The sequence below is a fragment of the Loxodonta africana genome, chromosome 4, assembly GCF_030014295.1.
Source record: "Loxodonta africana isolate mLoxAfr1 chromosome 4, mLoxAfr1.hap2, whole genome shotgun sequence".
In the NCBI taxonomy this organism is placed as follows: Eukaryota; Metazoa; Chordata; class Mammalia; order Proboscidea; family Elephantidae; genus Loxodonta; species Loxodonta africana.
Window position 1 is genome coordinate 71,784,034 of NC_087345.1, and position 24,255 is coordinate 71,808,288.

The 24,255-nt window shown below is 40.9% G+C and overlaps 1 protein-coding gene across 2 annotated transcripts in view; it reads right to left on the minus strand.

The window, feature by feature from the left end:
• LEMD3 (LEM domain containing 3) overlaps window positions 1-21,451 on the minus strand; it is a 91,805-nt gene extending 70,354 nt beyond the window's left edge. Inside the window, exon 1 of one of the 2 annotated variants that reach the window (XR_010321817.1) lies at window positions 19,895-21,451. Coding sequence is in view for 1 of the 2 variants with exons in the window: in XM_003405581.4 (XP_003405629.4) it covers window positions 19,895-21,425 (1,531 nt within the window). In the remaining variant the exon portion in view is untranslated. The remainder of the gene's footprint in view (window positions 1-19,894) is intronic. The other variant, XM_003405581.4, reaches the window with a different exon arrangement.
• Between the last annotated feature and the right edge of the window lie 2,804 nt (window positions 21,452-24,255).

The following is a 24,255-nucleotide window of genomic DNA, read 5'->3' on the forward strand; positions in this document are numbered from 1 at the left end:
AACTGAATGCTTCAAAGGCCAGTATAGCAGGGGTGGGGGTTTGGGGACCGTGGCTTCAAGTGACATCTAGGTCACCTGGCATAATAAAATCTATTAAGAAAACATTCTGTATCCCACTTTGGAGAGTGGTGTCTGGGGTCTTAAACGCTAGCAAGAGGCCATCTAAGATTCATCAATTGGTCTCAACCCACCTGGAGCAAAGAATAATGAAGAACGCCAAAGACACAAAATAATCATGAGCCCAAGAGTCAGAAAGGGCCACATAAACCAGAGACTACATCAGCCTGAGACCAGAAGAACTAGATGGTGCCCGGCTACAACCGATGACTGCCCTGACAAGGAACACAACAGAGAACCCCTGAAGGAGCAGGAGAGCAGTGGGATGCAGACTTCAAATTCTCGTAAAAAGACCAGGCATAATGGTCTGAGACTAGCGGGACCCCAGAGGTCATGATCCCCAGACCTTCTATTAGCCCAAGACAGGAACCATTCCCCAAGCCAACTCTTCAGGCAGGGACTGAACTGGACTATAAGATAGAAAATGATACTGGTGAGGAGTAAGCTTCTTGGATCAAGTAGACACATGAGACTATGTGGGCAGCTCCTGTCTGGTGGGGAGATGAGAAGGCAGAGGAGGCCAGAAGCTGGCTGAATGGACACGGAAATAGAGGGTGGAGAGAAGTAGTGTGCTGTCTCATTAGGGGGAGAACAGCTAGGAGTATATAGCAAGCTGTATATAAATTTCTGTATGAGAGACTAACTTGATTTGTAAACTTTCGCTTTAAGAATAAAAATTAAAAAAAAAAAAAAATTCTCCAAAGCATTGCCATAGACATTATCACATTAGCTCCCTACAAAAAAGTTGATTTTACTAAGCCTTTCATTTGACAGATGCAAAAACCAAGTCCCAGAGGTTCTGAGTGACTTCCTTGCCCAACGAACTTAGCTGAGAGGGCTGTTGGCACCATGGTATAACACAGTTTATAAAGAAAATGTTCTACATTCTACTTCAGTGAGTAGCATCTAGGTTCTTGAGAGCAGCCATCTAAGATACTCCACTGCTCTCACCCCTTAAGGAGCAAGGGAGAATGAAGAAAATTAAAGACACAAGGAAAAGATTAGTCCAAAGGACTAATGGACCAAAACTGCCTCAGTTCCAACCAGACTGAGTCCAGTACAACTAGATGGTGCCCAGCTACCACCACTGACTTCTCTGACAGAGATCACAATAGAGGGTTCTGGACAGACCTGGAGAAAAATGTAGAACAAAATTCTAACTCACAAAAGAAGACCAGACTTACTGGCCTGAAAGAGACTGGAGAAACCCCGAGAGTCTGGCCCCCAGAAACCCTTTCGGCTCAGTAATGAGGTCACTCCTGAGGTTCACACTTTAGCCAAAGATCAGACAGGCCCATAAAACCAAACGACACTAAAGGGGCACACCACCCCAGGGGCAAGGACAGGAGGCAGGAGGGGACATGAAAAGTGGTAAAAGGGAACCCAAGGTCAAGAAGGGAGAGTGTTGATACGTCATGCAGTTGTTAACCAATGTCATCAAACAATATGTGTACTAACTGTTTAACGAGAAGCTAGTTTGTTCTGTAAACCTTCCTCTAAAGTACAATAAAAGACAAAATAATAAATTAAAAAAAAATAGCAACTGAGAATAAGATGAAACATAAAAATGTTCTGCTACCCAGTGGTTTATATAGTTAGCTCTGAAATCAGATCATGGGTGCAAATTTAGTAGCTGTGGGACCCTGGACATGACCCACATGGGGATAAATTAGTAGCGACCCTCATGAAAATTAAGATAAAGTACTTTAGCACACAGAAAATTCTCAATATATGTTTGTTCTTACCATTTAAGGCTTTACAATTTGAAAAAAGGGACATTTGGAGATGGCATTTTTTAAAAACAAAACTTTTTGTCATATGCATAAGAATATTTCTAGAACATCTTGAACCATAATCACAAACACTTCAGATCTGTAACATTTTCATTCTTGGCAAATTCATTTTTCATGTCTCTTCCTTTTAAAAGAAATTACTATTAAAAACCTGTAAGAAATGAAACCTACATCAATCAAAATGTGATTTTAAAGGTGGAATTCCTAATTGAGAAAAACTGTAAGACAAAAGAGGTCAAAGTAGTGATCGGCAAACCCTATCACTTAGTACTGAATCCCAACTACATTCTTTTGTGTAGAGTATATACTGTGGTAAACTTTACCAGACTGCATACTTGATTTTTAGGAGCTCTGGTGGCATTTGGCTGCTGCTGGCTTCGAACCTAACAGCAGCTCCACAGAAGACCTGTTGATCTGCCTCCATAAAGATTCCAGCCTACGAAATCCTATAGGGCAGTTCTACTCTATTATATGAGGTTGCTATACATCAGAATTGACTGGACAGCACACACCAGCAACATATTTTAATTTGTGACAACGAATTTTTAAAGTTATGTTTCCCGAGTCACAATCTATAAATCTACAACATTGTTGCATGGTAACTAAGTCCCAATTCTAAAGGCCAGCTGGTATGCAAATACTTAAGAAAAGGAAGAGAGATCCACCCAGTCAGTGTGAGGGAAAGAGAGGCAGTGTGGCTGGGGGAAGTGTGTCACACCTATAGTTCTAGAAAGTTCATTACCTTGCACATAGTAAAAACCTGTTGCCGTTGAGTCAATTCCGACTCATAGCAACCCTACAGGCACATAGTTAAGTGCTCGATAAATAATATATGGGTGAATGAATGAATGAATGAATGAATAGCAAAAACTTAATGTTTCTCCAACTAAATCAATCAAGAAGACATTTGTGACCCATGGGAGGTGTCCTCACAAACCTAGGAAGTCATTAACAAGACTGACCGAGGTTCTAAGCCACCGCCGGAGGACTAGAAGAAACAATCTAAGATCCTCCAGCAACAATTAATTTTAATAGTACTATAGATAGTAATTCCTGGGGTTCCCAAAACTACAGACAACTTCTACTTGCCCTTTAATGTTATGAAAATCTGCCCTCACTTTGAAACGACTGAACTAACCCCAACCCCCTAATTGCAACAAATGTCTTCATCACAATCACCTTATATAAAAAACTCCAAAACAAAATTGATTTCTGCTGTGTGCTAATGCCCAATTGCTCCTAAAAGATTTTCTCTATTTGTGTCACATTCTGAGCAGGAAAGCAATTGTTGGTGCATACTTTACTCAAATAGTTCAGCACAGTTGAACTAAACGCTTACATGGTTTTGCACCCAAGCCTCATTTCTAAACTTTACCTAGCCATTCAATACCAACTCAGCTGTAAAAGTGAATTCAAAAGTCATCTTGCAAAAACATTTTAAGTAAAAAACTGTGAGAAAGAAGAGCAGAGGCATAGCAAGCAGGGGCGCATGGGGGAGGGGAGATGGGGGGGGGGACTTGTCCCTGGATGCAAGTCTAAGGGGGCACCAGACAAGGCACGAAATGACATTTCAAGGCACCACAAAATGCAAAGGCCCCTGACTGAGGCAATGGGACAAGAGGGGGTAAGGCATTTCTACTGTAGCATCGCTACTATGGATGTCTATTCATCTCGAAATGAGGGGCAGGGGAGAGGGCAACTTACCCTCACTATGCCCCAGAAGCAAAGCAATACAACTGACACCCAGATAAAAAAAGGAATGGTATAATTTTAAACCCTGTACTCCTAGAAATAAGGGGAAAAATTAAGATACCTTAAAAATAATATACAATGGCTCCTACATGATACTTATTATCTTATTTTCATATATTATTGTGTTAGAATAAAATTTTATAATCATTTTAAAAGCTAATTTCCTTAGAAACAGATTTTCAAAATAATGATGTCGAGCATGTAAACTTTAACTATAAAGTGTTAGATAAATACTAAAACCTAAACACTCTCTTCCCAGTCAACTCTTTTTTGAAAAATTATCTTTGACAGTACTGTTAATAAATATTAATTAGATCATGTTATTTAAAAACCATGACACTTACGTGATTCAGATTAAGCGTGCATTATTAAAGCAGCAAAATTGAAAGGCTTGCCGATCAAATATACTATTACTGGTTTACTTTAAAATCTGTATTAAAAAATAAATTTTGAATATGAAAGTCAAAATCTAAAGTTATAAGCAAATAATTGTTATAAAAATTCTCATGATTAGTAATGGGCTGTGTTCCCAAATTAAATTGCAGCAGTTTTTAGTGTATAATAAATTAATATTGGACTATAATAAAGACACTGTCTACAAGGAAGACCAGCTAATACAACTAACTATTCAAATTTACACACCAACCACTAAGACCAAAGATGAAGAAATTGAAGATTTTTACCAATTTCTGCAGTCTGAAATTGATCAAACATGCAATCAAGATGCACTGATAATTACTGGTAACTGGAACTAAAAGTTGGAAACAAAGAAGGATCAGTAGTTGGAAAATATGGCCTTGGTGACAGGAACGACACCAGAGATCACATGACATAATTTTGCAAGACCAATGACTTCTTCATTGCAAACACCTTTTTCAACAACATAAATGGCAACTATACACATGGATCTAGCTAGATGGGATACACAGGAATCAAAATTGCCTACATGTGTGAAACAAGATGACGGAGAAGCACAATATCATCAGTCAGAACAAGACCAGGGGCCAACTGCAGAACAGACCATCAACTGTTCATATGCAAGTTCAAGTTAAAGCTTAAGAATATTAGAGCAAGTCCACGAGAGCCAAAATACAACCTTGAGTACATCCCATCTGAATTTAAAGATCATCTCAAGACACAAATCTGATGCATTGAACACTAATGACCAAAGACCAGGTGAGTTCTGGGATGACATCAAGGACATCATATGTGAAGAAAAAAAAAGGTCATTAAAAAGACAGGAAGGAAAGAAAAGACCAAAATGCACATCAGAAGAGATTCTGAAACTTGCTCTTGAACCGAGAGTAGTTGAAACAAAAGGAAGAAATGATGAAGTAAAAGAGCTGAACAGAAGATGTCAAAGGGCGACTGGAGAAGACAAAGTGAGGTATTATAATGAAGTGTGCAAAGACCTGGAGTTAGAAAACCAACAGGGAAGAACACGTTTGGCATTTCTCAAGTTGAAAAAACTAAGAAAATTCAAGCCTCCAGTTGCAATACTGAAGGATTCTATGGGCAAACAGGAAGCATCAAAAGAAGATGGAAGGATTACACAGAGTCCCTGTACCAAAAAGATTTGGTCCATATTCAACCATTTCAGGAAGTAGCATATGATCAAGAGCTGATGGTACTGTAGGAAGAAGTCCAAGTTGCACTGAAGGCTCTGGTCAAAAACAAGGCTCCAGAAATTGACAGGATATCAATTAAGATGTTTTAACAACTGGATGCAGCACTGGAGGTGCTCACTTGTCTATGCCATGAAATTTGGAAGAGAGCTACCTGGCCAACTGACTGAAAGAGATCCATATTTGTGCCCATTCCCAAGAAAGGTGATCCAACAGAATGCAGAAATTATCAAACAATATCATTAGTATCACACACAGGTAAAATTTTGTTGAAGATAATACAGAAGTGGCTGCATCAGTATATCGACAAGGAATTGTCAGAAATTCAAGCTGGATTCAGAAGAGGATGTGGAAGAGGGATATCATTGCTGATGTCATAGATTTTGGCTGAAAGCAGAGAATACCAGAAAGATGTTTACCTGTGTTTTATGGACCATGCAAAGGCATTTGACTGTGTGGATCACAACAAATTATGGATAATATTGCGAAGAATGGGAATTCCAGAGCACTTAATTGTGCTCATTCGGAACCTGTACGTAGAGCAAGAGGCAGTCATTCCAACAGAACAAGGGGATGCTACGTGGTTTAAAGTCAGGAAAGGTATGCATCAGGGTCGTATCCTTTCACCATACTTATTCAATCTGTACGCTGAGGAAATAATCCGAGAAGCTAGACTCTGTGAAGAATGCGGCATCAGGATTGGAGGAAGACAAATTTAACAACCTGCGATACACAGATGACACAACCTTGCCTGCTGAAAGCTAAGAGGACCTGAAGCACTTACTGATGAAGATCAAAGAATACAGCCTTCAATATGGAGTGCACTTCAAAATAAAGAAAAAAATCTTCACAACTCAACCAATAAGCAACATCCTGATTAATGGAGAACATATTGAAGTTGTCAAGGATTTCATTCTACTTGGATCCACAATCAACGCCCATGGAAGCAGCAGTCAAAAAACCAAAGTATGTACCACATTGGGCAAATCTGCTGCAAAAGACCTGTTTGAAGTGTTAAAAAAACAAAGATCACTTTGAGGATTAAGGTATGCCTGACGCAAGCCATGGAAACTCTGGTAGTGTAGTGGCTAAGTGCTACAGCTGCTAACCAAAAGGCTGGTGGTTTGAATCCACCAGGCAGTCCTTGGAAACTCTGTGGGGCAGTTCTACTCTGTCCTATAGGGCTGCTATGAGCCGGAATCGACTCAATGGCAATGGGTTTGGTTTTTTTTTTTTTTTGGACTCACGCCATGGTATTTTCAATTGCCTCATATGCATTCAAAAGCTGGACAATGAATAAGGGAGAATGAAGAAGAATTGACACTTTTGAATTATAGTGTTGGAGAAGAATACTGAATATATCATAGACCGCCAGAAGAACGAAACGAATCTGTCTTGGAAGAATACAACCAAAACGCTCCTTAGAAGCAAGGATGTCAAGATTTTGTCTCATGTACTTTGGATGTGTTATCAGGAGGGACCAGTCCCCAGAGAAGAGCATAATGCTTGCCAAAGTAGGTCAGCAAAAAAGAGGAAGACCTTCAATGAGATGCACTGACACAGCAGCTGCAACTATGGGGTCAAGCATAGCAAGGATTGTGAGGATGATGAAGGACCGGGCAGTGTTTTGTTCTGTTGTACACAGGATCGCTATAGTTTGGAACAGACTCGACAGCACCTACCAACAACAACATAATAAAGACATTATTAGTAGTATAATTCTCATAAAGAAGTTACTATTACTTTTTTACCACATGTTTTGGGGGAGATTTCCAATATTTAAGATATACTTTTTTTTTTCTCCCAAACTACTTATTTATTTAAAAAAAAAAAAAAAAAACCATAGCCTGGAAGTCAGTTCTGACTTGTGACCCCATGTGTTACACAGTAATGTATTACAGAGCAGAACTTCTCCATAGGATTTTCTTGGCTGTATTCTTTCTGGAAACAGACCGCCAGGTCTCTCTTCCACAGTGTTGCTGGGTGGGTTTCAGCCATCCATCTTTAGGTTAGTAGCCAACTACAAACCACTTGCACCACCCAAGGACCTCAAGCTACTTATGAACTAGATTAAATATCTCTTTTTGCACTGAGGGTATGTAAGCCTCCTTCACTTATATATTTTTCAGATTGATAAAGTTAATACAGAATAATTAACGAACAAGAAGAAGCCAGCTTTAAAATTTCACAGTGCTGTTGAGGAATCATGAAAATACCTTATTTTTCAAGTGTCCCTGGAATTGCAGAATGCCTCATTCCCATTCAAATAACTATAATTATAAAGGGAAAATACGTGTAAAGTTTAGTTAAATGGAGAAAAAAAGGGAATACCAAGGTCTTTAGGTCTTGAAAATGAACAATGGAAAAAATAAGTTTTACAGTGGTAATACATATCAGACAACCACTTTCCCTATCAGTTTTGAGACTGCAAATCTTTTAAAAGTTAGAAATAGTATCATATGTATTAGTTTTACACCTTATATATATTATACTTTACCTTATAGCAAATGTTCCCTTACATATAAATGAATTAACTTAAAACCTTTAGTAAGGATAAATAGTTCCAAGGGATTCCTGAAGGTTGAGTGAAATGGTACAAATTTGTACTTTCTTTCTTGTCCTAATGTTAAATTCCATAGATTATTCCTGGCACCTTTAGAATTTCATGCATTGATCTACTTCACCAATCAATATCCTTCATGATTTTTGGATAATAACAATACGGTTTTTTAAAATATTTATAGTATAAAACATATACTGAGTCCTTATGTACATACTGAGAGGCAATCTAGCAGAATGGTTAAGAGCCACTATTCAGAGTTCAAATACTGTCTCTAGCTACATGACCCTAGGCAAGTTACTTAACTTCTAGGTGCTACCAGTCTCTTTATAAAATAGGAAAAGTACATAGCCATGAGGATTAAATAACAATTTTAATTGTTCAGCTCAGTATCTGGCACACAGTTAGTGTTACACAGGATTACCTGTTATCACAATGTGTCATGTACTGGGCCGAGTACTTTACATGCATTATTTTATTTAATTCTCACTTAACTCTATTTTACACATGAGGATATGGAGGTTTACAGTGGTTAAGTAACTAGCCTTTAGCAAAAAAGCTAGCAAGTGGAAACGTCAATATTCAAACCCAGCTCTGCCTCCATAACACTCCAAGCTCTATCTAACATTGCAATATTTCCTTAAACGAGGCTCCATGGATATACATTTGGGGATTCTTAAGTTTTGACTCTGATGATTTTTTTTTTCTAAATTATTGTAGAGATAATTTTCAAATGAAAGACGTTTTCATAGACTAGGCTTTAATTTTTTGAAACATCAAACAGGGGTATGCAAACCACTGTGGTTGCTAGGGTTGCTATGAATCGGCACTGGGTTTTTGTGGGTTCCCAAGAATATTCTTAGAAGTCTAAGTTTTTTTGTTTTGTTTTTTAAGTAGTTAATTTTGAGAAACTTCCAGCGTAACAGTCAGTTTTCAATCTTCGAGAATGAGAACAACTAATATTTTTAGAAAGCTTATGCCCATGTTCATTTTACAGATCAAGCTCTGGGCCATTTGGCTAGTCTAACTTTTGAAAAAGTGAAAAAAAAAATTAAAACTATGGTACCCTTTTGTAACACTTTTGACAGCACTGAGTTTTCTGGGTGGTTCCCAGGAATATTCTTAGAAATCTAAGAATTTTTCTTTTTCCTTAAAAAGTAGTTAACTTTGAGAAACTTTTAGCATAACAGTCAGTTTTCAATCTTCAAGAATGGGAGCATCTAATATTTTTCAGAAAACTCATCCCCATGTTCATTTTAGATATCAAGCTCTGGGCTATTTGGTTAGTCTAATTACTTGAAAAAGTGAAAAAAAAAAATTAAACTATGGTACCCTTTTGTAACACTTGGTCTTGGCTTTAAAAAAAAAAAAAAACCTCACATACATTAAAAGGAGAAACAAATATTTAAAAGGTATCTATTCCTTTAGTAAATAGCACCAATCTCTCATCTTTAATCCAATCACGTACCTGCAATAGCCTACAGTGTATTTCTACTTAAACAACTCAAACAATAAACCCTAAATAAACTCATTTTGTCTATTACCAATAAGATCTCTCTTTAACATTCCTAATTTCTGTCGATGGTATCAACATTCTCTGAGTTATCCAGACTTAAGACCACAGAATAAGGGAAATAACTTTTCGTTTTTTCTTTATATCCAGTCACCAAGTGTATTTCTTTCTTCAAACGGCTTCTCTCATTTACAGACCCTACCCTATCCCCATGGTTATCAGCCTCCTTCAGGTTCTCATCATTCCACGCCTTCCCTTCGACTCTGTCACTCCATTATCTCTAGCACCACCTGTTTCTCCTACAAATTTGATCATGTAGTCCTGTGCTAAAGAGCCCTGGTAAAGGAACGGTTAAGCAGCTGCTAACCAAAAGGCTGGCAGTTCGAACCCGCCTGGCAGTCCCTGTGTGGGGTCAGAGGTCTGCTCCTGTAAAGATTACAGCCTAGAACACCCTCTGGGCAGTTATACTAAGTCACATGGGGTTGCTAGGAGTAGAAAAATGACAGCACAACAACGAAGTCCTCTGCTTAAAAATTTTCATGGAGTCCCACTGCTCTACCTACAGAATAAAGTCCAAATTTGGGAATCCAGGGCTTTTTGTCATTTGAGACTGACGCAACTTACAGTGAACTCTTTTCTTTCATGAAAATGTGGCACTTATCACATAATATCTCACATGTCTTTTAACCATTTTGTGCGCCTGTTATTGACAAATTGGAAGTTTTTACGGAGTGAGATTCCTTTTGTATCCTTCTCAGTACCTGAATACTAAGATACTGAGTAAATAACCACTTACTTACTTTGATGATGAGTTAATGAATGCATGCATATGAGATCATTTATTCAACAAATATTTACCAAATAATGAATTTGTGTCAAGGATACTAATATGACTTCCACATATAAAGTGATTTCATGTTTGGCAACAATGCTAAATATTTCATATACACTATCTCACTTAATGCTTAAACCCACCCTGAGGCAAATACTATCAACCTCATTTTTAATGAGGCAATTGAGTTTGTAGAAAAGACTCAAAACCAAACCAAACCCCTTGCAGTCAAGTCTATTCCGATTCATAGTGACCTATAGAACAGAGCAGAACTGTCCCATTGAGTTTCCAAGAGCCGCCTGGTAGATCCGAACTGGATTTGGTTAGCAGCCGTACTATTTTACCACTGTGCCACAGCACAGGTAAAAGAGAGCTGAGATTCCAACTCAGAAATGAGTGAAGTGTTTTTACTCCTTACTACCGCATTTTCCTCCTCTAAAAGATTATCTCAAGGAGCTGTAATCTATCTGGTACGGCGGACATAGACATTACTCTGCAATGATGAATGTGCAAGATTTTATTTGAGCAGAGTATGACGGATCAAATTCTCAGGGACTGAAGGTGGAAAGTAGAGATGATGTCCAGAGGTAACACTTTTAAGAACGAATAGCACCTAGACAGTAGAGAGGAAAGAACAGATTCCCAAAGAAAGGACTAACATGTGCAAAGACAGAGAGGTACAAAATTTGATGACCTATTCAGTGAACACCAAGTAGTTCAGTCTTCCAGAAAGTTAAGTGTTATTAGAGGGATGAGGATTAGAAGAAATGACGCTAGAAAGGCAAGCATAGTCAGATCATGAACAGTTCAGCCGAGGAGTTAAGATTTTATCCAAAAAGTAAGGAAAGGTCATTGAGTAATTTCAATCAAGATAGCGGAAGACTGCATTTGTGTTTCAGAAACACTGCCCTGGCAGTGTAAAAGAGACTGGAAGAGCTACTGCCCAGAAGCAGGGACACCTGTTAGGAGGTTACGGAAACAATTCAAGCAAGAGACTAACTTAGAGTGGTGGCAATTGAGAGAAAAAGATTAATCCAAAAGATATGTAGGAGATAGAACTATATGACTTGGTAACCAATTAGATTGGAGGTTGGTAGAAAGGTAAGGAAAGGAAGAAACCTAGGGAACTCTAAGGTTTCTATCTTGAGCTCTGGGTGGATGGAGGTGTCATTAACTAAAAGAGGGAATCCCCCCTCCAAAAAAAAAAAAAAAAACCAAACCCACTGCCATCAAGTCAATTCCGACTCATAGCGACCCTCCAGGACAGAGCAGAACTGCCCCATAGAGTTTCCAAGGAGCGCCAGGTGGATTCGAACTGCCGACCTTTTGGTTAGCAGCCGTAGCACTTAACTACTACGCCACCAGGGTTTCCAAAGAGGAAACAGAGGAGGGAAAAACAAAGTGAGGATGAGGAAAGATGATGAGAACAGGTACTGCTGGTACTTGTGGTACATCCAGAAGGTATCTAGTAAGTAAGTAGATACATATAAAACTCAGGAGAGAAATCTAAGCTGAAAATACAAAATTGGGAGGTATTAGGGATACAATATCCACTCACTCTTTGCCAAGAGATTGATGAAATTGCCTAAGAAAATTATATACAAAGGACAGAACCAAAAAATAGAGTTCTGTCATGTGTCTGTCAGTTTGTCGTACTGTGGGAGCTTATGTGTTGCTGGAAGCTATGCCACCGTATTCAGATAGCAGCAGGGTCACCCATAGAGGACAGGTTTCAGCTGAGCTTCCAGACTAAGACAGACTGGGAAGAAGGACCTGGCAGTCTACTTCTGAAAAGCATTAGCCAGTGAAAACCTTATGAATAGCAGTGGAACACTGTCTGATATAGTGCTGGAAGATGAGCCCCTCAGGTTGGAAGGCACTCAAAAGATGACTGGGGAAGAGCTGCCTCCTCAAAGTAGAGTCAACCTTAATGATGTGGATGGAGTAAAGCTTTCAGGACCTTCATGTGCTCATGTGGCACAACTCAAAATGAGAAGAAACAGCTGCAAACATCCATTAGTAATCAGAACCTGGAATGTATGAAGTATGAATCAAGGAAAATTGAAAATCATCAAAAATGAAATGGAACCCATAAACATCGATATCCTAGGCATTAGTGAGCTGAAATGGACTGGAATTGGCCATTTTGAATCGGACAATCCTATAGTCTACTATGCTGGGAATGACAACTCGAAGAGGAATTGTGTTGCATTCATCTGCAAAAAGAACGTTTCAAGATCTACCCTGAAGTACAATGCTGTCAGTGATAGGATAACATCCATATGCCTACAAGGAAGACCAGTTAATACGACTATTATTCAAATTTATGCACCAACCACTAGGGCCAAAGATGAAGAAATAGAAGATTTTTATCAGCTGCTGCAGTCTGAAATTGATCGAACATGCAATCAAGATGCATTGATAATTACTGGCGATTGGAATGCGAAAGTTGGAAACAAAGAAGAAGGATCAGTAGTGGGAAAATATGGCCTTGGTGGTAGAAACAATGCCAGAGATTGAATGATACAATTTTGCAAGACCAACGACTTTTTCATTGCAAGTACCTTCTTTCACCAACATAAACAGTAACTTTTTTTTATACACATGGACCTCGCCAGATGGAACACAGAGAAATCAAATTGGCTACATCTCTGGAAAGAAATAATGGAAAAGCTCAATATTATCAGTCAGAACAAGGTCAGGGGCCAACTGTGGAACAGACCATCAATTCCTCATAAGCAAGTTCAAGCTGAAACTGAAGAAAATCAGAGCAAGTCCACAAGAGCCAACATACGACCTTGAGTATATCCCACCTGAATTTAGAGACCATCCCAAGAATAGATTTGACGCATTGAACACTAGTGACCGCAGACCAGACGAGTTGTGGAATGACATCATCCATGAAGAACGCAAGAGGTCACTGAAAAGACAGGAAAGAAAGAAAAGACCAACATGAATGTCAGAGGAGACTCTGAAACTTGCTCTTGAGTGTTGAGCAGCTAAAGCAAAAGGAAGAATTGATGAAGTAAAAGAACTGAACAGAAGATTTCAAAGGGCCTCTCAAGAAGACAAAGTATTAGAATGACACGTGCAAAGAGCTGGAGATGGAAAACCAAAAGGGACAAACATGCTTGGTGTTTCTCAAGCTGAAAGAACTGAAGAAAAAATTCAAGCCTCGAGTTGCAATAGTGAAGGATTCCATGGGGAAAATATTAAACGACGCAGGAAGCATCAAAAGAAGATGGAAGGAATACACAGAGCCATTACACCAAAAAGAATTAGTCGATATTCAACCATTTCAAGTGGTGGCATATGATCAGGAACCAATGGTACTGAAGGAAGAAGTCCAAGCTGCTGTGAAGGCATTGGTGAAAAACAAGGCTCCAGGAATTGATGGAATATCAATTGAGATGTTTCAACAAACAGATGCCACGCTGGAGGTGCTCACTCGTCTGTGCCACGAAATATGGAAGACAGCTTCCTGGCCAACTGACTGGAAGAGATCCATATTTATGCCTATTCCCAAGAAAGGTGATCCAACCAAATGTGGAAATTATCGAACAATATCATTAATATCACACACAAGCAAAATTTTGCTGAAGATCATTCAAAAATAGCTGCAGCAGTATATCAACAGGGAACTGCCAGAAATTCAGGCCGGTTTCAGAAGAGGACGTGGAACCAGGGATATCATTGCTGATGTCAGATGGATCCTGGCTGAAAGCAGAGAATACCAGAAGGATGTTTACCTGTGTTTTATTGACTATGCAAAGGCATTTGACTGTGTGGATCATAACAAACTACGGATAACACCGTGAAGAATGGGAATTCCAGAACACTTAATTGTGCTCATAAGGAACCTTTACATAGATCAAGAGGCAGTTGTTCAGACAGAACAAGGGGATACTGATCGGTTTAAAGACAGGAAAGGTGTGCGTCAGGGTTATATTCTTTCACCATACCTATTTAATCTGTATGCTGAACAAATAATATGAGAAGCTGGACTATATGAAGAAGAACAGGGCATCAGGATTGGTGGAAGACTCGTTAACAACCTTTGTTATGCAGATGACACAACCTTGCTTGCTGAAAGTGAAGAGGACTTGAAGCACTTACTAATGAAGATCAAAGATCACAGCCTTCAGTATGGGTTACACCTAAACCTAAAGAAAATAAAAATCCTCACAACTGGACCAATGAGCAACATCATGATAAACGGAGAAAAGACTGAAGTTATGAAGGATTTCATTCGACTTGGATCCACAATCAACAGCCATGGAAGCAGCAGTCAAGAAATCAAAAGATGCATTGCATTGCGCCAATCTGCTGCAAAGGATCTCTTCAAAGTGTTGGAGAGCAAAGAGGTCACCCTGAAGACTAAGGTGCACCTGACCCAAGCCATGGTATTTTCAATCGCATCACACGCATGTGAAAGCTGGGCAATGAATAAGGAAGACCGAAGAAGAGTTGACGCTTTTGAATTGTGGTGTTGGTGAAGAATATTGAATATACCATGGACTGCCAAAAGAACAAACAAATCTGTCTTGGGAGAAGTGCGGCCAGAATGCTCCTTAGAGGCAAGGACGGCGAGACTGGGCCTTACATACTTTCGACATGCTGTCAGGAGGGATCAGTCCCTGGAGAAGGACATCATGCTTGGCAGAGTACAGGGTCAGCGGAAAAGAGGAAGACCCTCAACAATGTGGATTGACACAGTGGCTGCACAATGAGCTCAAGCATAACAACGATTGTGAGGATGGGCCAGGACCGGGCAGCGTTTCATTCTGTTGCGCATAGGGTTGCTATGAGTTGGAAGTGACTCGATGGCACCTAACAACAACAACAGAGAACACCAATATTTAAAGCCCAAACAAAAGGGAATAAATGAAAACTAGGAGAGCGATCATCCAGAGGTTTAAAAAGGAGAGAGTTTCATGAAAGGAGTTGTCAAGGTTACTAAATATATGCTAGAGGTAAAGTTAAGAACTTTTAATCTCCTCTGGGTTTGACAGTTGAATGACTGGTGACATGAAGCACAGTTACAGAGGGATGGTTGGCAAAGAAAATGAAATGGAGTTAGCTGCAAGCTTGGCTGAGAAGAGAGTAATGGAGGAGAATGAAGCATTGAGGAAGAACATTTTTAGGATGGCAGAGATTTTAACATTTTTTAAAAAAGAGAAAGGGACCAGTGTAAAGTGAGATTTTTAAGCTATACCTTTGCACTTAAAATTAGTAGATGGAAAGATACCTACAACATTAAGTGAAAAAAACAAGTTGCAGAATTTGGGTAGCATGATATCACCTAAGATAAAATTGAGGTCCACAAGGCTTTTAGGTCATTTATCACTTGGCCCCTGCCTACCCTCTAATATCGTCACATACCATTCTCCCCATCAGTTCACTATGCTCCAGCCACACAAACCATACAAGCCATTCTTTCTGATCCTTCAATATAATCAAGCTTGTTCTTGCCTCAGGGGTTTTGCACTTGCTGTTACTTCTGCCTAGACTGCTCATCTCCTGCACCGTCAATAACTAGTACCTTCAGGTCATTCAAATCTGTTCAATTATCACTCCCTGAGAGAAGCCTGCCTACCTGTATATAATACTGTACAACTCTCCACTCTAGCTCCCAAGTTACTATCATTACCTTGTCTTGGCATCTATTACTATTTGAAATTTGTATTTGTTTACTTGTTCATTGTCCATCTTCCCCTCCAGAATGTAAACACCATGGGAAGAGAAATTTCATCTGCTGTGTTCACACATATCCCTTCTGCTTACGACAGTGCTTGGCACACAGTAGACACTCTATCGTGGAATAAAAATGTATATACACACGTATTTACATGGAAAATACTAAGAAAGTTCTTGAGGGATCTATTACTGGAACTTTGATCAGGGGTGAAGGGTAAGACTGGGAGGAAAGGGGTATAATACCCACTCATTTTTTGCTTCACAGATCTATACTCAATTTTTCTACAAAAATCATGTCTTTTGTAATTAAAAAAACAATTTTTAAATAATAACCATACGACAATCTATTCTGCATCTCTATTTTCTTTTGGTGGGTTGTTATGATACAATCACCTGTGGCACAAGTGAGAAACATTAATTGCTGGCTGATCCTTGACTTGTGTTCGCAGGGCAGTTCAAAGTTAAAATCCTAAACCTTGGAATTGGAAAGAGCTTTGCTGCTGTTGTGTGCTGTCAAGTCATTCCCACTCACAGCGGTCCTAAAGGACACAGTAGAACTGTCGCAGAGTTTCCCAGGCTGTAATCTTCCTTGGGAGCACATCGTCTGGTCTTTTCTCTAGTAGAGCGGCTGGTGGGTTCAAACCGTCAAACTTTCAGTTAGCATAGCAACTGAGTTTAGAAATCATCTAATCAACTCCTTAGTTATACCTATGAGAAGGCTGGGACTCAGTACTCAAGTGATTTAACTAATAAATATAGGAGAGTCCCAGGCAGCGCAGTTAGGCACTGACTACTAACCAAAAGGTTGGCAGTTCAAACACACCCAGAGGTGTCTTTAATGAAAAAATTTCAAGGAACAAATGATTACAAACTATTTAAAAGACTAGTCTATTATATGTTACATAATATAAGCGTGATAACTAATAAAAGCTTATTAAAGCTTGCTTTCACATACAACCTACAATCTTCTGATGAAATTATTACTCAAAGTAAAAGTATTTCCTTAAGTACACTGCTTGACTGACAAACCCTATGGTTAAGCATCATAATATGACAAAGGATTCAGAATGCATAAATATAGGGAGTGGAATTTATTCACTCTTGAGACCTTAACACCGTTACATACGCAGACTAACGGGACAAACAGGCACTTCTTTCCACCAGGGTATGTAAGAGATCAAATATATCACACATTTATTAAGGATTCAGTTATTCTTTGATTCAAATTTCTATATCAATTTCTACAATGTGTATTTAATAGTATTTAATGAAAATTAAATGTTGAATAGGGAAAAAATGTACTACTTAGTATCATTTACAGGAATCACTTGTTTCTCTTTACAAATATACTGTGAATACAACAAATTTTGCCTCAACTTTTGAATAATACCATCTTATATTTAAGAAGGAAACCCTGGTGGCGTAGTGGTTAAGTGCTACGGCTGCTAACCAAAAGGTTAGCAGTTCGAATCCGCCAGGCGCTCCTTGGAAACTCTATGGGGGCAGTTCTACTCTGCCCTATAGGGTCGCTATGAGTCAGAATCGACTCGATGGCAGCGGGTATATTTAAGAAACTCTCTCATTTGACCCTCACAACAACCTCCTACACAGAACAGATATTATTTCTCCCATTTAATACAGGAGAAGAATGAGGCTCGTAGTTTAAGGAGCTTGACCAAGGTCATATAGACAAGTCCTAGAACCTAGATCCTCTACCTCTTAGCCAGTGTTCTTTCCATCACCCAGGCTACATCACATTTACCATTTAGTAAAGTATAAAATCATAGCGACTCGTAACAACCCTATAGGACAGACCAGAGCTGCCCCATAGGATTTCTAAGTAGCAGCTGGTGGATTCGAACTGCTGACCTTTTTGGTTAGCAGCCAAGGTCTTAACCACTGTGCCAGACACTCATCTAGAAAGCAGAAAAACAAGAAAGTCACCTTGAGAATTGTGCTCATCAATAATTCTGGAAGAAATTTTACCAAATATTCCATAATTTTCTTAATCCTAATAAAATGGAAGTATCCTCTTATTTAAAATGATCTCTACAAACAGCACCCAATGTTAAGAAAAAGGGTTTTATTGTTGGGGGAAAAAAAAAATCTGAAACCAAATCTTAGCCCTACCAGAGTACTTTTCTTAAATTCTTTGAGTCTCAGCACCCTCATCTATAAAATGGGGATAACATCACTTACCTCTGTGGTTATTTGGAAAATTAAATGAGATAATGTGTACAGTACTTGGCATTTAGGGAAGGGCTGGATAATATAGTTGGTGTTGTTAGAGAAACAAATAGATGCAGTATATCCTACTGCTGATAGCTAACATCATTTAATTTATGTGAACTTTGCTAGTTTAACTTCCAGTGTGGCCTTATTTCTTTTTTTTTCTCCCAAATATCGGAAGCAGAGCACATTACTCTCGCTGTGCTCCCAGGGAACCAATTAAGAGTGCTGGATTTCAGTCCTCTTCCAACCCCTTTAATTAAGCAATATAGTAATAATAATCTATTATTTTGACTCCTACTCTTTATGAGTCTGCTAACTGCATCATTCACTCTATCATGAAATAAAACTAGCCAATTTTATAAATACAAATCATGATACAGTGAATTCATGTTTGGTGAAAGGGTAGGAAGTTTTCGGGGGCGGGGGGGCCGGGAGAGGGCCCTGAGAAATTACTATGTATTTAGCAGTCCATCAAACTAATTTACTTTCTCTCTTTGAAGACTCCCAGCTACCATTCTAATCAATATTAGCATCATTTTATAGATTAGGAAATATAATCCTAAACTCTTCTTGCTCTCTCCTCCCCTTGCTCAAGGTGCTCTAATTAACCATGCTAGCCTATAGGAAAGCTTTCTGCTCAACTCCAAGCCTTTCCTCTTGTTCTCTGCTCAGCTCTCCAGGCTCTTTAGATGGTTGTCTCCTCCTGCTTCAAGTCTTACCTCAAATGGCATCTCCTCTGACCACCCAATCTAAAGTACTGCAAACCAATTACTTTGTCCTTATTTCCTTCATAGAACATAAAAAGACCTGCATTCATCTTTTTTGTGTTTAAGGACAGGGATACTTTGACTTAATACTGCTGTATCCTAGGTGCAGCATTCAGAAAGTGCTCAGATGCTGGCTGAATGAATACATGAACAAACTTCCTACAGTCACCTAGCAAGTAAATGGCCAAAAACCAAAACACTAAACCCCTTGCCGTCAAGTCAATTCCAACTCAAAGCAAACTAACAGGACAGAGTAGAACTGCCCTGTAGGGTTTCCAAGGAATGGCTGGTGGATTCGAACTAATGACCTTTTGGTTAGCAGCCGAACTCCTAAACCACGGCGCCCGCAGGGCCCCAAGTAAATGGCAGGGCCTGTTACATCTAACTCCAAGCTACTGCACTGCCCTACTACTTTTTTTTACAGATGGGAGGGGGGTTGCTTTGGGTTGGGTAATCAATTTGAAGATGTGCCTTATTGTTTTCTATATTCACTCAGTTCAAAGAAATTACAGAACTTCTCATGGGCACTTAATACCACAAAATACTTCACCCAAATTCCAAAAGCTCTTACACTGCCTTTTAGAAGCACAACTCAATTTGAAAAAAACACTGCATTTATGATGCCTCTTAGCAAACGAAATACTTCAAAACTGTTAAATAATTAGCATCTGCACAAATAGCTACTTAAGGCTGAAAGAAAACTTAAGTCACCCACAAATACTTTTTACTAAGAAACCTGTATTTTGTTCTTTTATAAGCTGTTTTGAGTTTCACAATACATCACACAGAAAATTTTAAAAACCAGCCATGAGATACCATTCTGATCCAGCAGCGCTGCTCTTTCTGAAAAAAGAGAGACACAAATGCACTCAATCTCTTAAATCCCACTGTTAAACCAAGTTCTTACAGTTAAAGGTCAGCTCATGTAAAATGCTAACTGTGGTTACGGCGGTACCACTAACAACATTCCCTTTGTTACCTTAGCCAGGCGGGGTTTAATACTTACTGCTGAGTCCTCCATCCTCGGATACTCCTGTCCCTCTCATTCCTAGGTAAGTGAGTCCCAATATTAGGAAAAATAAGCAGGCAGCAGTTAAGAGAAACATCGACAAGTAGTGGGCACTGAAGCCTCCTGTTGGGGACACCTCCTCCCGTTTAAATTGCTGGAGAAGTTCCTCCTCAGGTTCGGAAAGCTTCGGTTTGCTGTAAGTGTTTTTCAGGTAGGTATGATTGGAGCCCGTATGATTGGAGTGATTGATCCTGAGTGAACCGGGGCTGGCCACCGCCGCACCGGGAGAGAGGCTGTTGGAATAAATCCTGGGGGAGTCCACACTGAAGGCCCCACCGCCGATATGATTATTGGTTTTACGGAGGGAGCCTGTTGACGAATCTAAGGTTGAGTCCATGTCAGTAAGTGGCGGGGGCAGGAGAGGGGTCAGTTTCTTAGCGTTAACACGGTATCGGGGAATGGGGCTGGTGTCCAGTGGATCACACCCTCCTCCCTGTTCCGCCGCCGCCGCCGCCGCCACCGCCTCTCCGAGGTTTCGGCTCCTGTCTAGACTCCCGGCAGCCGCCGCCCTGTCATTCATCGCGATTCCTCCCCCACCCTGCACTGAGCTCTCCAGCCTGCTGCCTGCAGATTTAGCAGTCGGAGGAGAAAGAGGTTTACTATGGCTCCGTCTGGGCCGATGCCGGCAAAGGGAGTCATCCTTCAGTACCTGTCTGCTGGAGGCCACGTCGTCGTCCCCTTCTTCCTCCGAGTCCGAATAGTTTTCCCGGTAGCTGTAGGGGAGAAGCCGGCTGCCATTCACGGTCCGGCTGGGCCATAGTGGCTCCTGGGCCTCCGGGTCCCTCTCCTCGCCCTCTTCTCGCTCCTCATCCTCGTCCTCCGCTGCTCCATCTTTCCCCGACGGGGTCTGCAGCTCGGGGGCCGCCGGCCTCCTGGCCCCCCACCACGAGTGGGGCTTCCTTCGCTCGGCGGAGTTGCTGTTAGTCACCTCGCTGGCGGCCAGGGGGGCCGGCGGCGGTTTGAGCCCGCGGTACTGGAGCGAAGCCCGGTCTTTTCTGCCGCCGCCGGCCTGGTCCCGGGGACTGGCCTCCACGTCCGACTCGTCTGAGCTGAAGCCCAGCAGCACTTTGCTGCCAGCTGTGGGGGCGGCTGAGGCGCCCCCGAGCCCTCCCAAAGGACTCTCCGGGCCCGAAGCCGATATTCGGCCCAGGCCACCAGGGGTCCGCAGGTAGGAGAGGTCGCCCGAGACCGGCCGGACACCCATCCCCACGGCCGCCGCCGCCGGTACCGCGGCGGCGACCGTGGCTGCTGCGGTGTTATTGTTATTACTGTTCCGCGTCTTGTTGCCGCGGCTCCCCGACCGGTACTGCTGCTGCTCTTCCTCTCGAAGCTTCTTCAGCTTCTTGAGGTAGACTGGGCGGGTGCTCTCCGTCACCGGGCCAGGAGACAGGCCGTAACGGCGGAGCTGGGAGAAAAGCTCCTCATCCGATAGCTGCTGAGGCGCCGAAGCCGCCGCCGCCGCCGCCATTTTCTCTCCAGGGTGTTTTACAAGCTCCGCGCTACCGGAAGTGACGCGCCGCCCTAGACCCTGAACTAGACCGGGCTGCGTCGCCCTCCCAGCGCTGCGAGCGCCTTGGCCAATGGGAGGCGCGGGAGGAGCTCACCTGAGCGGGAAAGGGCCACCTGAGCGCCGCGCACCTCTAGCAGCGGAGAGTTTTTCAACGCTCCCCCCTTGGGGTCCCAGTGTATTCTCCTGCTCCTTTCTATCCCCATCTCTCGCTGTCCTCTGCCCGGCCCTTCCAATGGCCATTCCTGGGAGCTGTCTCTTTCTAAACCACACCTTGACCTCGTCTCAGGTTCCTGCCACCAGAGGAGAAATGATTGGAAGTAAATCTGCCTTGAAATTCAGGGCATTAGTTTTCTTTCCATCCAGATTCCTGCTGCCCAGGGAAGCCTAGAGAGACTCAAAGAAACCGCGATGGCCAGACTAAATTGGCAATTTCCTTCTCTGATTCCACGTTCTCTCAGTTGCTTTCTACACTTGACTTACCAAGTAAATAAGACTCTCTTAGCTGCTCCTGCTGAGAAATCTCCTCTTCCACTCCTAGGAGAAGAGTAGACCAGCTGCAATACAATTTTCAAGGGTAATGACGGTTCATTTGTTGGTTGTAAAGTATATAATCCCTCCCCCCCTCTTTTTACTAGGCCATCATTTTTTGAAAGAGCCTATCATTTCCTTAATTTTATGACTGAAAAAAAACACATCATCTCGTTTATTTCCCTTATAGCACCTTTCCAACCAAGAGTTACTTGTTTTGTATTATTATTAATTAATTTCATTGTTATGAATAATTATTCATTTGAATATTTTATTTATTGAATTATTTCTTGTCTCATCCCTTTGACAGAACTCCCTGTGGGAAGAACCTTGCTTCTATTATTGGCAACTTCAGCCCCATAGTGCCTAATTCTAACAGAAGCTCCATATGCGTTTGTTGAATTAACTGATGAATTGCAAAGCTAGGATGACGTGAGATGAATATTTTTACATGGCAAAAGTGCCGGGTGAAGAGGAAGAACCCTCACACAAAGCCAAAAAACCAAAGACCTTTAAACCAAACCCAGTGCCGTCAAGTCAATTCCAACTCATTGCTACCCTATAGGACAGAGTAGAACTGCCCCATAGAGTTTCCAAGGAGCATCTGGCGGATTAGAACTGCCAACCCTTTTTGTTAGCAGCCTTAACCACTACGCCACCAGGGTTTCCATGAAGATATGGAAATCCAGCACCCTTGTTTACAGAACAGAAACTGAAACTCAGAGAACTGAAATTTGCCTAATTTGGTAAAGATCTTGTCCCTTTTCCTCAAACCCTGGCAGAGCTGACACTTCTTGAGTCCTAACCCCTAGCAGCTATATTGCAGCTCCTGGCACAGTACCTGGTACACTAAACAATGATTTCTTGTGTAGTGACTTATATTACCTTATATACATCTTTTGGGTATATACACCTTATGTACCAAATTCAGATGTTTTCACAAACAAATGCACTGCTGGAAGCACTCAATTATCTATGCCAAGAAATTTGGAAGAGAACTACCTGGCCAGCTGACTGGAAGAGATCCATATTTGTGCCCATTCCAAAGAAAGGTCATCCAACAGAATGCAGAAATTATCAAATAATATCACACGCGAGTAAAATGTTGCTGAAAATAATTCAAGGACAGTTGCAGCAGTGCATCAACAGGGAACTGCCAGAGGTGCAGGCTAGTTTTAGAAGAGACATGGAGCAAGGGATATCATTGCTGAGAATTTCTCAAAAGAACCATCACTCCCCCAGTACTGTCACTAGTCATTTCCAGCATTCTCCGCATTTACCAATGGATCTAACTCCTGCTTTCAGACTGACTAAAGTTTAAAGCATGAGGCTCTAATCTTAATTGACAACATTGACAAATCGCACCCAGATATTGACCGGTAATGCAATTTCAAACTCACTCCTGCTCCATAGCTTCTAAAAATTTGACTGACAGAAATATTTATGATGAATTCCTAAGGGAGAGGTAGTCCATCTCTTCCTCCAGACACTTTAAATTTTATCTGTGCCTTAAGCCTGCCCATCAGAGACCTATGTAGCTTGGGCTACATTAGCACCGCCCTGCTACCCCCACTCCCTAGTCCCCCACCTCCCAGTAGAATAACTTTCTTGATGTTATACTTACAGTCATGGCATGAGCTTATATTGAAGGACCTTCCAAAGAATGATATGAAACCTGACATTATGTTCACATGAAGATATTGCTGTGGGTGTGGTTCTTAAAGAATGTCCTTTCTGGTCTGTGTTAGGAATAGTTGCACTTTTCTAGAGCAACTCATTTGTTTTATTTTATTTCTGTTTGAGGTGAAATTCAGATAAAATTAACTACCTTGAAGTATACAGTTTAATGGCATTTAGTACATTTACAATGTTGTGCAACCATCACCTCATCTAGTCCCAAACCATTTTCATCACCCAAAGGAAACCCCAAATCCATTAAGCAGTCATTCCCCACTGCTCCCTCTCCTCAGCCCCTGGAAACCACTAATCTTTATGTATCTATGGATTTACCTGTTCTGGATAGTTCATATGAATGGAGTCATACAATATGTGACCTTCTGTGTCTGCCTTCTTTCACTTAGCATAATGCTGTCAAAGTTCGTCCACATTGTGACACCAGTATCAGCACTTCATTTCTTTTCATGGCTGAATAATATTCCATTGAATGGATATTCCACATTTTGTTTTTCAATGCATCTGTTGATGGACACTTTGAGATAGTTTCCACCTTTGGCTATTGTAAATAGTCCTGCAACTATTT